A 16,912-nucleotide genomic window follows, 5' to 3' on the forward strand; every position below is an offset into this window, starting at 1 on the left:
CCGGGCAGTCCGGTTCAGGCATGAATTTTATTTTCTGTCTCCCTAAACTTGTCAAAATTTAAGCTAATATTGCGTTCCTTCGTAACAAACAGGCAGAAATTGAAGAAACTCAGCTGGTCTGACAGCACTGTGGAGAGAGAAACAGTTAATGTTTAGACTTCTGAAGAAGGATCACTAGATTCGAAAGGTTAACTGTTTTACCCACAGATGCTGCTGACACTCTCCAGTAATGTCTGTGTTGATTTGTTCCAGGTCCCTCGTATCAGCCGCTCTTTGTTTTATTTTGTTGCATTCGTCTGTTATTTTTTCCCCCCAAAGTTTCAGTTTTTCTTTATGGTCTGCTACAGCTTGGTTACAAACCATTTTAGTGTTACGATAGAAACTGAACACTTTCAAAAGCTCGATTGAAATATCAGAATCGCCAAGTCACTGAGGACCAGTAACTTTGCTTCGTGTTCCTAAAACAATGGCTTCCTTTCCCGGTAATCGTCACAAATTGCGGTTATACCTCAGTAAATCTAACGGAGAAGCGGATGTAACATTTCAAGGTAAGGTTTGGTATTACCACATCTTTAATATTATGTTGGGATATTTTGTTAATAGAGAATTTTATAATTCGGCAATTGTTCTGCAGAGTATATCCGAGTTCCTGCCTATATCTCCACACTTAAAACATGTAATTGCAGATATATCTTATGAGGATCTCAATTACCCAGATTTTTTTAAATGTTGTTTTCCGTCTTTTCGGCACAGCTCCAATTATGTTAAGTCCGTAATTAGCAGCGGGAGAGTCTGGGGATAAACGTTTGTAAAATATCGGGCCCAACTCTCCAACACTGAGATCAATGTGGGTCACATTCTGGGTGGGGGACGGGCAGCGTAATTCTTCCAAACTAAAACAAAACACTATGGATATTAGAAATCTGAAACAGAAACTACTGGCGAAACTTACAGGTATGGGGGAAAGGCAGACTTAACTGGATCCAGTAACCTTTTAAAACAGCATAACTCTTCCCCATATTATTCAAATTCCCGGGGTAAGTACGGTGCAATGTGTGAGAATTCGGATTCCGTCTAATACACAATTGCGGTCCATGTCTCAATGTGAGCTTCTCTTGCGGGAGGAAGGTTCGGGACAATAACCCCGTTTTGACATATAACTGATCATATCGGCGATGAGCGCCCTTAATGTATTTCCGTCTTTTCCGTGTCGAGAATACAATCTGAAACAAGACGTTATTCCCACTGGATCACACAAAAATTGGTTCCCAATGTTAGAACAAAACTAAATTACGAAAGAACCAAAGAGTTGTTATTGGAACCTCTCGAATTTCAGCGAAAGCATCCGAAGCGAGATTCCTGTAAAGCTTTGGGCTCCGGAAGGTGGCAGCTTTGAGTGAAGTCCCATCCAAAAGAAACATCCGATACAACTCTCCCCAACTCCCCCAATCCCGAACCCTCTATGATAGCTGCGTCCCTCTAATTCAGGCTTCCTGCGGATGTTTAAATATAATCGCTTCATCTCTGATGCCTTCAGCTGCTCGGCCCTAACCTCCGTAATTACCTACAGGCTTCTGAGACCCTACCTCGCATTCCTCATTTTAACTAATCTCTTTGACCAATCCTCCGGTCATCGATGCTACTATGTGCCATACTTAGCGAGGTAAAGACTTTTTTTTTCCTAAATCGATCACCTGTTTTAAAAATATTGAAGTAACGCCAACAATCTTCAATGAAGCAGTAACTCTAAGCTAACAATTGCCAGCTTTTATATTGCATAGATCACTAACCTTGGTCAGTGGTCATGTTCAATCCTGTACATCAATACATTCTGGGTTGAAGTTCCACTCCAGAGATTTGATTCTTGAGTATACCGCTGGGGGCGTGCAATGTTGTAGTCTACCAGACAAAATGTTAAAGTCGTGTCCTGCCTGCTGCATTATGTGAACACAGAAAATTGAATAACTCTCAATAAAGAGCTGGAGAGTTTATTCAGGTGACCTAGTCAATATCAGTAAAACATATTAACTGTTTGTTAAGCTCAATGCAGTATATAAAATCAGCATGTGTTTCCTTACATTAAAGGAGTGGCTTGCGGAGGGTAAGAGTGATCATTGCAGCATAAAGTTTAGATTAGTAATGGGGAAGAGGAAGGGAAGATCTAAACCAGAACTTATAATTGAACGAGATAAGAGGGGATCTTAGATTAAAACAGAAGCAAAGGTTGAGAGGGGGTTTAAAAAAAAGCTCTCATAGAACAATGGATGATCTTGAAAGAAGAGGTTTAAGGTGCAAAGTGTAATGTTCCAGCAAGGGTAGAAAGCCAGGGATTCAAAGCCATAGAATTAGTAAGCAGAAAGAAGGGGAATATGATGCATGTCAGGTGAACTGTTCAAGCAAGAATCAGGGTCAAATACATGAAACTGATGAGGGCACTGAGGAGAAAAACACGAATGATTAAAAGACAATGTGGGAATATGATGGCAGTCACCTTCAAAGGGGAGCCAAAAGTTTTATATTAACATTCAAATTGCAAGTAATAGGGAGCCAATTAAGGGCAAATAGGGAGGCACAGGGCAAGGTTAGAATTTTTGATGAGTAATTTCCATTGGTACTTATTAAGAATGAAAAGCAGAGACACTAGAGGTACTGAATGGGATGAAAAAAATTGGAAGGATTTAGTGGAAGGTTTATTATGTTTAAAGTAGATAAGACATCTGGTCCAGATGGCTGGCGTTCGAGTGTGAAGGTGCTAAATGAAGAAGATGATACAAGGGCTTCCAATATTCCCGAGGTTTTGAAGAAATACCATAGAAAGAGGCAAATGTGTATCCTTAGCCAAGATATAGTAAAACACCATTTCTAATAATTACTGGCTGGTCAGGTTAAAATCTATGATCCACAACTGCTTACATAAGAGAAAGGGGCAGGAGTAAACCATTCAGCCCTTTGAGCCCACTCAACCATTCAATTAAATCATAGATAATCCTCTACTTTAACACAAGTTTCCTGCACAATCCTTGTATCTCTTGATGTTTTTAACATGTCTATCAATCTCAGTTTTGATTACGTTCAATACCTCAGTGGTTAGCACTGCTGCCTCACAGCGCCAGAGATCTGGGTTCAATTCTCGCCTCAGACGACTCTCTGGGTGGAGTTTCTGTGTTGATTTCCTCCGGGTGCTCCGGTTTCCTCGCACAATCCAACAATGTGCAAGTTAGGTGAATTGGCCATGCTAAATAGCCTGTAATGTTGGGTGAAGGGGTAAATGTAGGGGAATGGGTCTGTTTGGGTTGCGGGTTGGTGTGGACTTGTTGGGCCGAAGGGCCTGTTTCCACACTGTAAGTAATCTAAACCTCCCCGTCCACAGCCTTCTAGGTCAGGGAGTTCCAAAGATAGGGCAGAAGAATTCAAAGATAGAAACAATAACCAAGAAATAAATCTGCAAGTATTTGGAGTCTTGAGTTAATTAAGGACAGTCAGCATAGAATTGTGAAAGGTTTATTTGTACTTTTTTTAATACTAAGCTAAGAAGAATCATAAATTATGAGGCGATGCTGAGACACTTCAGAGGAAAGTTGACAAGTCAGCCAAATAGACAGACAACTGGCAGATTAATTTCAATGTACAGAAATATGAGATAATGCATTTTGATAGAAGTAACACAGAGACAATACAGACTCAGTCTTTGAGGATAATGTTAGAGCAGAGAGATCTCGATGCTCACATGCATGATTATCTGAAGGTGGTCAGGCAAGTTAAAACAGTTGTTAAGCTGGCTTGTAGAATCCTTCGCTTTATAAATAGAGGCATAGAGTATAAAACAAGAAAGTGATCCTACTCCTCTATAAATCACTGGTGAGACCACATGATAGCAATAAATTAGAGTAATGGGACTGAGAGGATGCTCTACAAAGAGCTGACATGTGTTTGATGAGATGAATGACCTCCTTTTGTGTTGTAATACTCTATATGACTCTATAAGTCATTAGGGATGAATAGGAAAAGTAGTGTAAAAATTTGATTGTGTTCGTTTTGGCTTTCTATTCATTTGCTGAATTTCAATTTAACTCAGTGTGGTGCAAATCAATATTTACGAACAAGTATGACCAAGGATCAAAATGTATTACCTAGGTATACATTTTATGTATACATTAAGATAATCCCTTCCTGAAGTTTATAAATAACTTTTTCAATTTGTAGGTATTAATTCAGGGCCATTTGTCAGATATTAAAGCAAAATACTGCAGATGTTGATAATCTGGAACAAATACATAAAATGCTAGATTCAAAACATTAACTCTGTTTCTCTCTCCACAGATGCTTTCAGACCTACTGAGTTTCTCGATCATTTCTGTATTTATTTCATATAAATGGTGTTGTCTCTTAGTTCAAACTTAGATGATATATTCTCCCAGTTATAGTAAAGACTCATGGTGTTTCAACAATGTCATTTCATTGGAAAACATTAGGATTGTAGTCTAAGTTTGAACGCTTTCTGCTATCTTATTTTGAAGAAAATTAAATTTGCTCTCTCGAATAATTTATCTCTTGTAATGGGGCAAATCAAGCAGCATCTGTGGAAAGAGAAGTACTTCTCTGAATATACATTAAGGATAATGAATACAAATTTCAGTGTCCTTTCTTTTGCTTCCATAAGAATGTTTAAAAAAATTATTTCATATAATATAAGTGATGTGAGGCACAAATTCTTTTCAATGGTTATTATATGTTTGGAATGATATCCAAATCTTGATTGCAGTTGTGGCAAGTGGCAACAGTCAGTTTCCAGGATGCAGTACAATTCATGGTTCATTGTGAAACAGAGTTTAGAGATTGTTAAGTCTTAGACTGGATCAGTTAAGCTTTGGACAACCATTGTACTGAGTGTTTAAATGTTATAAGAGCATACAGAACTGCAGACTCTCTGTTATGATATAACAAAAGGAATACAGATACAAGGAACACAGAGTGCCCTGAACAGATTTCTGCATATCCATGGGAGCAGTCAGCAACATTCAGTAAACAGTGCTTTACACTGGTGGAGTTGCATATCCAAATATTTAGATGACCTCGTAGGATGATAGAATAAAACTTCAGAAGCTGATTAATCTAATCTGTGTACTGAAATATGTCATATTTGAAACATGACATTCACAAAAGAATTTGATCATTAAGTCAAGATGTTCTGCAAGGTTTCTCAAAATTCATGTCTCCTCATTGCAGGGAGAATGCATGACTTCAGCATTTAAATTTAAATGATATATAAATGAGGATTCAATCAAAAATACAATGCATGTTGTTCAAATTTAAACATACTTGGAATCATAGAATCCCTAAAATGTGGTAAGAGGCGATTCAGCCCGAGTCTGCACCAACCCTCCAAAGAGCATCCCACCCAGACCCAGTCCCCTTCCTCTCCCCATAACACCACATTTACCACAGCTACCTACCCTGCACATCACTGGACATTATGGACACCTAACCTACACATATTTGGACTATGGGAGGAAACTAGAGCACTCTGAGGAAACTCACATAGACATGGGGAGAATGTGTAAACTCCACATAAACAGTCACCCATGCCTGGAATCAAATCCAGGTCCTCAATGCTGTGAAGTAGCAGTGCTAACCACTGAGCCCATCATGCCACCCCAAATTGACTGTGATTTACAGTCAACAGCTTAGCATTAGTTTTGTTCATATTGGACTTCAGACCACTAAACTTAGAAGATGAAATTCTTTGTTTCAAACATGCAGATGCATGCAGTTCCATTTTACTGCATTGTGACTTGTTAATAAATGCCTATGTTTCCAGATCTCTAGGATAAATATTTTGATCTGTGCATGCTTTAAAGATTATGTTGGAGCATGTTTTGAAAAGTAACTTATCTCAATGTTCAGATTAGACTGATAATCTGCTGAACCAGAGGAGGAGGCAGGAGATACAGAAATTGGGGGAGAGGTAGAAACCAAGGCAAATATGACTAAGAACAGGAACAAACAGGGAAATGCTGCTGGAAAGGGCAGGGGAGGTGGTCTCAAATGCATGTGTTTCAATGCAAGAGCCATGATAGGCAAGATGGGTAACATAAGAGCTTTGGTTACAACTTGGAACTGTGACATTATTGCAATCGTGGAGATTTGGCTGAAAGAGGGACAGGACTGGGAGCTGAATGTCTCAGAATTTAGATGTTTCAGATGTGATAGAAGGGAATGGAAAAGCAATGGAGGGGTTGCATTATTGGTAAAGGTGCATCACATAACTCTACCCAGGGAAGATGCATCTGAGAACTCGAACACTGAGGCAGTATGGGTGAAACTCAAGAATGGGAAAGGTCAAATCACAATGCTGGGGGTACACTACAATAGCCAGCAGGAGATAGAGGAGAGAATATGTAGACATACTTTGGAATAAGGTAAAATTAACAGCGTTGTTGTGGTGAGTGATTTTAACTTCCCTTATATTGCTTGGGTTCACTTGTGCTCGGGGCTTGGATGGGGCAGAATTTGAAAGGACCTTTCAGGCAGCTTTCTTGACACAGGGTTATATTGGATTCTGGATTAGTGGTGCTGGAAGAGCACAGCAGTTCAGGCAGCATCCAAGGAGCAGCGAAATCGACGTTTCGGGCAAAAGCCCTTCATCAGGAATAAAGGCAGAGAGCCTGAAGCGTGGAGAGATAAGCTAGAGGAGGGTGGGGAGAAAAGGGTTATATTGGACCTGGTTTTGTGAAATGAGTCCATTCAGATAAGTGAATTTTCAGTCGGGAGCATTTTGGGAGTACTGATCATAATGAGTAAGATATTCATGGATAGGGATAAAAGCAGTCCTCGGGTGAAGGGTGTTAAATTAGGGGAAGATGAGCTGTAACAATGTAAGGCAGGAACTGGAGAATGTTGACCAGAGGTGGCTGCTTGAGGGTACCACATTGACTATGTGGGAATATTTCAGATGGCAGATGAGAAGAGTTCAGGGGCTGCACTTTCCTGCGAGAATGTAGACTAGGTATGGCAAGTTATGTGAACCTTGGATGACCAGGCATGTTATGAGATTCATAAAAATAAAAAAGGAAGCATAAATCTAGGAGGATGGGAACTGAGGAAGCCCTTTAAGTACATGAAAGAACTTAAACAAGGAATTAGAAGGGTTATAAGGGGTCATGAAAAGTCATTAACAAATAGGATTGAGGAGAATAGATAAAATAAATAGATAAAACAAGAGGTAGCTGTGGAAAGAGTGGGAGGAATCTGTGTGGAGCTAGAAGAGGTAGGTGAGGTCCTAAATGAATACTTTGTGCTGGTATTCACCAAAGAGAAAGAATTGATGGAGGATGATCTCAGGGAAAAAATGTTGAATTTCTCAGCCAAGTTGCTATTAAAAAGGAAGAGGTGTTGAGTATCTTAAAAATTATTAAGGTAAATAACTCCATGGGTCCTGATGGGAGGCAAGAGAACATATTACTGGAGCACTGATAGATAACTTTGTGTCTTCATTGGCTACAGGTAAGGTCCCATAGGACTGGAGAATAACAAATGTGGTTCCATTGTTTAAGAAGGGTAGCAGGGATAATCCAGGAAAATGCAGGCCTGTTAGCTTCACATCGGTGATAGAGAACCTGTTGGAGAAGATTCTCAGGGACAAGATCTACATGAATTTTGAAGCAAATGGACATATTAGTGAAAGACAACATGGTTTTGTGTGTGGAAGGTCATGCCTCACTAATTTGATTGAGGATGTGACACAGATGATTGGTGAGGGAAAAGCAGTTGATGTTGTCTATATGGACATTAGTAAAGTCTTTGACAAGGTCCCTCATGACAGACTGGTACAAAAGGTGAAGTCACATGGTATCAGAGTTGAGCTGACAAGATGGATACAGAATTGGTTTAGTCATAGGAGATAGAGGATGGTGGTGGACGGATGATTTTTGGAATGGAAGGCTGTGACTATTGGTGCCAAGGCCTCTGCTGTTCACAGTCTACATAAATGATTTGGGGGAAAGTGCAGCTGGTATGATTATTAAGTTTGTTGACCCCACAACGATTGCTGGAGTTGCGGATAGTGAGGAGGATTGTCAGAGAATACAGCAGGATACAGATCAGCTGGAGGCATGGGTAGAAAATAGCAGATGGAGTTTAATTGGGACAAATGTGAGGTGATGCATCTTTGAGGATTAAATACAGATGGAAATTACTTACAGTGGATGACAGAACCCTTAGGAGTATTGCTATGCAGAAGGATCTGGGTGTGCAGGCTAATCACTGAAGGTGGCAGTACAGATAGATAAGTAAGTAAAAAAGGACAATGACATGGTTGTCTTCATTGGAAGGGGTGTTGAGTATAAGGATAAGCAAATTATGCTACAGCTTTAAAGAACTTTAATTAGGCCACACTTGAATATTGCACACAGTTCTGGTCACCACAGTACCAGAAGTTAGTGGATACTTTGGAGAGATAACAGAAAAGTTTTACCAGAGTGCTGCCTGGTATGGGGGGTTCTAGCTATGAAGGTTGCATATACTGGGTTTGTTTTCACTGGAACGCAGGAGGTTGAGGGGCAACCTGATAGAAGTTTGTAAGATTGTCAATGGCATGGATAGAGTGGCAAGTATAAGGGTTTTCCCCAGGCTGGAGGGGACAATTACTAGGGGACACAGGCTCAAGGTGCAGGGAGATGTTTGAAAGAGATGTGTGAGGCAAAGTTTTCACTCCAAGAATAGTGAGTCCATGGAATGTGCTGCCAGAGGAGGTGATGGCTGCAGACACAATAGCAGCATTTAAGAAGCAACTGGAATAATACATGAATAGGAAGGGAATAGAGGGATAAGGATCCTATACATGAACATGGTTTAATATGGAAAGGCAAAGTGTATTAGTGCAGGCTTAGAGAACTGTTCCTGTGCAGTATTGTTCTTTGGTCTTTGCTGAAGTTTTATTCTCACAGTTGTAAACTCTTCAATGTATTATATTATTACTAGTTTGATTTGGAAAGGTGCATACAAAAACATGTTGCTCATAATTTCCTTTCATTTAAAATAACAGAGCAATGAGGTTTAAAATGTATGATGTTAGCAAAAAAATTATACACAAATCTTTAATTAATCTTAGCTACCTCCGTTTTTTTTGTAGAAAATTCCAAATATTTGAAAATTTATATGTTTTCCATTTGCTTTCATTGTACTGATATTAATCTATCTCAGTGAGGAAACATTTTGAATTACTTTTGATAGTTTCGACTTTGTGCTGTTTATTATTATCGTCACCTGCATACAATTTACAGCTCTGTTTTGGCACCAGAATTCTAAATTATTTAGAACAAAAGATATGACAATTAACTAACTGATGTGACTCAATACTTTATGTTAAAGCTTAAATACAGAACGAAATATATTTTTCAATATAATTTTGAAAGCGTTTAATGGAATTCTTATGCTTCCTTGCTCATGTCACCAGTTAACGATTTTGCTGCCATAGGACAATCCCATAATTGAAGGCTTTAAACATTTCACGTTCGGTAAAATTTTGTTTTCCTCTTATCCTATTCTTTTGATGCGATACCGCTGCGAAAGTGATGTGCCTAAATTTGTATTTTTAGGAGAGCTTATTAACTGCGCGGTTTGGAACTGCCTTCACCTACCTCTTCGGTAACTGCAATAAGATCTTAAAGGCTTATCGCTTTCTCCCTTCTTCGACGAATTTGATTGTTCCAGAATTTAAAATACTTGGAAATATTAGCTCATCGATTTACAAGAAATCGTTAATAATTCAGGATGCTGTAGAACAGCGCGATGCCAATTTATTTTTTTCAAGATGGGTTTATTTATAACAACTACCTTAGATTTGAGCAGGGTGGCAGTTTACTGTACATAAAATTGAGGTCACTTCCTTGTATATTTCCTTGAAGGATTTTTTTTCTCTGTTTCAAGAAGGCTTCCTTGTTTTGCTATTGTTTCGTCAAATTGAATCGATGCTATTTAACTAATGAGACGAAGACCAAAAACGATGTTTCCCAACCTAGTGTACTCCCGAATTAGAGTCAGACACATGGCTGGAATCCTGAAGCGCTTGGATGTTTGTGGTATTTGGCAAATGAAAATGTTGTGGTTGTATGCTAAGGTTGTGAGCTCGGTTCCATTGTTTGGTTAAATTAGAGAGGATCTTGCCTTTCAGGATTTTTTTTCCCTCAGTATCCGGGGTACGTTCATATACTTGGTTCTGATTTAATTTTGGGGTCAGTATCCGTTAAAATTTCTTGGCCAAAAATATTGTTTTATCCTGGGTTCAACTTTGATCCAATTTGGTGTGAGTACTGGTTAGTATTTTGTTCAATAATGATCAGTATTTTTGAGGCAAATAATTGTTTATTTTTTACGTAAATTGTGAAGATTCCTTGAAGGAGATCGGCGAGCAGACTAATACAGAAGATAACCCAGATCACGAAATATTCAGAAGTTAACGCTCTGACTTCTCTTTCCTGGTCACCTTTTCGCGCCAGTAGGGCGTGAGCTTGGGTCGGAGTTGTTCAATGTTCGTGTCGAATGTCTGCAACGATTTCGTGGAATATGATCACCCAATTCAGGACTAACTGCAGAATATTCAATGTTCCTCTCATTGGTCACATTTTCCTCATTTATTTTAAATAAAACCTCGACATTCTGTTTCAAAAGTAAAGTTGCCGTGGTCCTGCCGGACCATAGGACTGGTCTCCCGTTGGGGAAAGGCGACTAATGGTGATGTGACCTGAGGGTCACCATGCTTCAGGCAAGGGAAGAGATTAGAGAGGACAGTCCTTTATGGTAACCTCAGCTGGTGGAGGAATCGAACCCACAGTGTATTATAAACCAGTTGTTCAGCCAACTGATCTAACCGGACGAGCCATGCTATTTAGTGGCTAAAGAAATCGTGAATAGTCCATAGTTTCACTTAGATATGCAGACTACCTCATAAATGTTCTGCCAAACTCAAATGTAGGAACAAGTTTGGCTACTGCGTCAGAACAGGTTTTCTGATTCATAAACTGAAAAATCTGAGGTTTACACAAAACATTTAGACAACGGGTTTGCTTATTTCTCTGTTTGATCCATTACACTCGGAAAGGTTCCTACCTTAATCAGACAAAGTGAAGCAGTGTTTAGCAATGTTGTTATATAAATAAGGGAAAGGGCAAAACACCCTTTACTTTCAAAATGCACAACGTTCTGTGCATGAGGAATGTTTTCCACCTCATCTCCACTTGACCCCGTTTGATGTTATTTAAATATTCTAATTAATACATACTGATTTTTCAAGTACTAGTTCCCAGTTAACAAACAACTTGAATAAATTTAATTGATTCTATTTTTCAATTGTGCGGTTTTAAATAAAAATCGATATCTATCTAACCTTTTAAAGGAGAAGTTTAACTGTGGAAAAATCCAATTTCTCGCCTTTTTAGTTTGTGACAACCTGTATCTTGCATCTTATCCATATCAATGAACTCAGATTTACAAGAAACAAAAATACCACAAGCACCCGATGACTAAGACGTACGGTGTCATCTCCAGTTCAAAATAACCTATAAAATAATCGGAAACGCCCCAACAATCAATTATATACCTCACATTACACTTTGGTCTACTGTGAAACCAACGGACATTCATTTTCATTGGTACTTTCACAATATTTAAACATTTATCTAAAATTCACCACATCTGTGTATAGTCCACGTCAACAGACCGTTTGGGAAGGGCATGGTGACTTCCGTGCTATTAATGCTTTACTTTGGCTGTTAAGGAATAAATAATCGTATCGTATCAGAATTCCAGTAAGTTACAAATGTTTTTACATTGCCATTTCAAGATCCCTGCTAATTCTGTTTTGATGTGGGATCTAACCTTGAATTTGTGGTTAATTCCTGCTCGCTTTGCGGCTGATTATGTCTCTATAGACTGCAGTGTTTGACACACTAGCAGGCAGGCGGGCCTTGTGTGACTGACTGAATGTCTACGTGTAGATTAGAACAGGCTATTTTCGCAGGTCACCAACACGGTTCACCTGACATGAAAGCTAGTGCTGGTGTTCAACTCCTACCCAACCGTGTCAGAAAGAGCGTGTATCCTGTATCAGCGCGAGGTTCTAGTGACTGTTCAGAACGTCTTCATTGATCCAAGGTTTCAGATAAAGAACTGCACAGCGGGGTGCGCTACAGCGAAACCTTCTTCACTCCACACGGCATCAAATGGAATTCAAATGCCTACGTTTTGCCAATTTCCGTGAACACGAGCACTTCCTGTCAAACTTTTTTAAACTTTATTTTCTCATTCCGTGTTTAGTTAGCCACCGTTAATTCCTACCCCCAGTATCTCTGACGATTGCTTCACCCTGCCGTTTATTTTATGCAGTACATGAACCGGAGTGCGAGTGGAGTCCGAGGCCAGCCCATGTCACCTTCTGTCGTTGAGTGGAGCTGATTCCTGGCCCAGAGAAAAAAAAAATGTCCAAAGGGAGTCAGTACCAAGATGCCGACTGTGTGTGTTCTTACGGGATGAAAATCACCTGGGACATTAACGACCCCAAACTGCCCCAGGTAACTCTTGTAAAATATTCGTCTTGTAAGAGAACGCGTTCACATGTGGTATTTCTACTTGGATTGGTGGAAGTTAACAGTGAAATATCGTTCCTTAAACGGATCTTGAAATCCCTGAAGTTGGTCGAGGAGAGCAATTTGGAAAATACTTGCTTTTACTTTTTTGTGCTTCTTTTAAAAATATATATAATTGTGCATGTTGTATTCATCTCAAAGGACGTTATCTGAATGTTTTTCAGTTCAATTTCAAAAGTTAAACTGGAAACATTTTGAAATAGTTAACTTCTGGGGTAGAGACAGAATCAGACTCGTCCTAAAATTCAGTTCAGACAAGTACGATCTTTCCAGAGATGAAATAATTGGAGAAACTCAGCAGGTCTGGGAGCATCTGTGACATTTTCTCGGGTCCAGTGACCCTTCATCAGAAGGTCCAGAGCTGGTGGCTTCCGCCTTAATAATGTCCATTTGCTGTTTACTGGCGGGTAATTCAGTTCGTCCCTTCGAACATGTTCAATAATTCGAAATCTAATGTAGTTTAAAAAGAAAGACTATGATTTCGGACTGGATCCGGATGTTCTGAACTGCAACAATTGCAATTTAATAAAATTTGCAATAAATTTTAGACATCCTTTTATAAAACACATGTAAGCCGGTTTTAATTTGATCGTTTAGATTTAGTTTAGAGCGATCGCAGATTGATAAATAAATAGATCTAAAATTGATCAAGTCATGGTCTAAATTTGGTCTAATAAGTGTGCCTGTGGTATGGAGTTCAGAAAAGATCTGTCCACGTTTGCTTTTCTCATATAATATTGGTTCTCTGCTGCCTTCCATCGTTGAAAATAAATCCTTTTTTGTGTGTAACTGACAGGACATAAAGCAGTTTGATACGTTCCAGGAATGGACAGATGGCTATGTGCGATATATTTACACTGCAGATGATAAAAATGCGCAGAGGCACCTTAGCGGCTGGGCCATGAGGAACACCAACAACCACAACTGCCAGATCCTGAAAAAGTCCTGCCTTGGAGTGGTGATCTGCGCCAGAAACTGCACCTTGCCTAATGGCAGCAAATTACAGCTCAGACCGGCTATCTGTGACAAAGCTCGTCAAAAACAGCAGAGTGAGTAACCCACAGTCTGGCATTGTATATTGTTGGATTAATATAAAATTATTTGTAGGAGAGCTCAAGTATCTAACAGACTGAACTAGATTTGCATCAGGAAAGGGAATGCCTGTTGGAAAGTACTTTTAAAATATTCGTTCAAAGGTTGTGGGCAGCTGGCTAGGTCATCATTTATTGTTCATCCCCTATTTGCCCAAGAGAAGGTGGTGAGCTCACTTCTTGAGCCACTGCTCTCCGTGGGCTTTAGGACCAGCCATATTGCTTTTTGGATGAGAATTCCAGAATTTTGACCAACAGATGTAAAGGTAAAGGTTTAACCCAGTATGTAAAGGTTTAACCCAGTATGGTGTGTAGCTTAGAAGAGAAAGGTGGCGCTCCCACACATCTGCTGCTTTTGCCCTTCTCGCTAGTAGAATGTTACTCAAATATTCCACTCACCAAAGAGCAATGGGGGCTGTTTGAAAACAAAACAAAGATTTGGTGGGAGGAAGGAAAGATACAACATCAAGAAAGGGATGGAGATAGACTGAAACCACTAAATAAAAAGAAAACTTACTAGATGTGGTGCAGTAGGATCTTCTAAACTATCTTAATAGAATACATAATGTGAAGAAGTTGCTTTTTCAGAGATCTCTTTCTCTGCTCTAAAATTGTATCCTCTCAGCAGATAGACTTGGACTGATTTTTGATTTGGTGCTCAGTTTTCTATGCTTTGAGATGTTTCTTCACTTTCTAATCATACTCCTTCCATACCTTGGATTACAGTTGCCCTCATATAATAGCCACAGTGAAATTATTAGCTTCTCCTTAAAACTAAATGAATCAGAAGAAATTTAAGTAATTATTATTCTCCCCTAGATGTGGAGGTGCTAGTGTTGGACTGGGGTGAACAAAGTTAAAAATCACACAACACCAGGTTGACACTATGAGACTGTGATCTTTTGCTATACAGTCTGTGTTTTATAATCCTGCCCCACTATTACCTGATGAAGGAGCAGCACTCTGAAAGCTAGTGTGCTTCCAATTAAACCTGTTGAACTATAACCTGGTGTTGTGTGATTTTTAACTTCAGGTATATATATATATATATATATCCAGCTTTCTTTTGAAACCTCCTTTGGAATCCACCTCTACCACCCTTTCAGACATTGCATTCCAAATCTTATTAACTCCCTGAGTAAAGAAGTTTCTCCTCAGCTCACTATTAGCTCTCTTGCTGACAGTCTTGAAATTGTGACCACTAGTTTCTGACATATTAACTAATGGAAACAGAATATCATTTCTTACCCTGTCAAAATTATCATATTTTGAACACCTCAATAAGATCACCTTCTAATCTTCTCTGCTTCAAGGAGAATAATCACAATCTCTCTAATCTATGCTTGTATTTATTCTTTTTCATTTCTGGTAACAATTGAGTAAATCTTCTTTGAACTCTCACCAGGGCTTTAACATCCTCCCTTAAATAAGGTACCCAGAACTAAACAAAATACTCCAAGTGTGGTCTGACCAATGATTTGTAGAGGTGTGGCATCACTTCCTTGCTTTTACATTCTATGCCTCTATTAATAACCCTATAAGCCTTTTCAACAACTTTTTTCTACTTACCTGGCCACCTTTAGAGAATGAAGTTGAAAAATATGATGCTGGAAAAACACAGCGGGCCAGGCAGCATCCGAGGAGCAGGAGAATCGACGTTTTGGGCATAAGCCCATCTTCAGGAATGGCCTGAAGGAGGGCTTATGCCCGAAACATCGATTCTCCTGCTCCTCGGATGCTGCCTGGCCTGCTGTGTTTTTCCAGCATCACATTTTTCAACTCTGGTCTCCAGCATCTGCAGTCCTCACTTTCTCCACCTTTAGAGAGTCATGTGTATGAACCTCAAGGTCTCTCTACTCCTGTTGTACCATTGAACCTGTATTGTCTCTCTGTTTTCTTCTATCAAAATGCACTACTTCACATCTCTCTGCACTGAAATTAATTTGTTAGGTCTCTGCCATTGGTGAACTCAGCTAATTTAATTTGTTTAATTTTCTCGGATCCTAGAAATGCTTCCAGTAATTTTCCTACCACTGAGGTTAGACTGACTGGCCTGTAGTTTCCTAGTTTATCTCTTTGCTATCAGTCTCCCATGTGGAACCTTACCATAAATATTGCTGAACATCAAATAGTCTATGTCAAAAGCATTGCACCTGGTCATCTCTTCAAAAAATTCAATCAAGTTGCTCAGATGTGGGGTTTAGATCAGAGTGGTGCTGGAAAAGCACAGCAGGTCAGGCAGCATCTGAGGAGCAGGAAAATCAACATTTTGGGCAAAAGCCTTTCATCAGGAATAGAGGTCAGATGTGACCTCCCCCTAAAAAAACAAAGCCATGTTGACTGCACTTGATTAATGCCTGCCTCTCCAAATGCAGATTAATTCTGTACCTCAGAAATGTTTCCAATAGTTTCCCTACTACTGAGATCAGACTGATCAGCCTGTGGTTTCTGATTTATTCCTTGCTCCCTTCTTGAATAATAGTACCACATTGGCTGTCCTTGAGCCTTCTGGCATCTCTCCTGTGGCCAGATTGGAATTGAAAACATTTGCAAGTGCCCTGCTTTTTCCTACCTTGCTTCAGTCAACAAGTTTCATCAAGCCTTGGAGGTTTATTTACTTTTAAGCCTGCCAGACCACTCGGAACCTCCTCCCTGTCTATACTAATTTTTAAAATTGTATCACAGACCTCTCCAAATTTCATTACCCATATCATCCCTTTCACTAGTGAATACTGATGCAACACATACATTGTGACTTATAATAGTCCAGGGAGAAATGGTTGATAGAATGCTAGTACATAGAGGACAAGCAGGTGTTATTATAAAAGAAAACTGAGTAGTTTGAAGAGCTTATAGGTTCAAGTACAATCCATTACGCGTGCCAATGAAACAGCTACAAACATAGATCCATTCCCAAGCCCTTTCCCAAATGATGTTAAGTATTTCTGTTTTGAATACTGAACTATTTTCCTCCCTTCTATTTCATTCCATGTCCAATCAACCTGCTATATGAAAACAATTGTTATCTCTTGTTACTTCTGATGGAATCTAAAATTGATATCCTCTGATTACCAATCCATGGAAGTAGATTTTCCTAACATACTTAATCTAAACTGTTCATATCAATCTCTTGAGATATATTGAAACTGCAAATTTGATTAATATATATCGTTGTTTATT

At 39.3% G+C, this 16,912-nt stretch overlaps 1 protein-coding gene across 3 annotated transcripts in view; it reads left to right on the forward strand.

The window, feature by feature from the left end:
* The first annotated feature begins 226 nt into the window (after positions 1-226).
* gcm2 (glial cells missing transcription factor 2) overlaps positions 227-16,912 on the forward strand; it is a 51,863-nt gene continuing 35,177 nt past the window's right edge. Inside the window, exons 1-3 of one of the 3 annotated variants that reach the window (XM_043719021.1) lie at positions 227-548; positions 12,382-12,566; positions 13,438-13,690. In XM_043719021.1, coding sequence (XP_043574956.1) covers positions 12,474-12,566; positions 13,438-13,690 — 346 coding nt within the window. In that variant the 5' untranslated portion in view covers positions 227-548; positions 12,382-12,473. Of the gene's footprint in view, positions 549-1,465; positions 1,664-11,377; positions 11,805-12,381; positions 12,567-13,437; positions 13,691-16,912 lie in introns of those variants that run through there. The other 2 variants (XM_043719020.1, XM_043719019.1) reach the window with 2 other exon arrangements.

The sequence above is a fragment of the Chiloscyllium plagiosum genome, chromosome 29 (genome assembly GCF_004010195.1).
Source record: "Chiloscyllium plagiosum isolate BGI_BamShark_2017 chromosome 29, ASM401019v2, whole genome shotgun sequence".
Classification (NCBI taxonomy): domain Eukaryota; kingdom Metazoa; phylum Chordata; class Chondrichthyes; order Orectolobiformes; family Hemiscylliidae; genus Chiloscyllium; species Chiloscyllium plagiosum.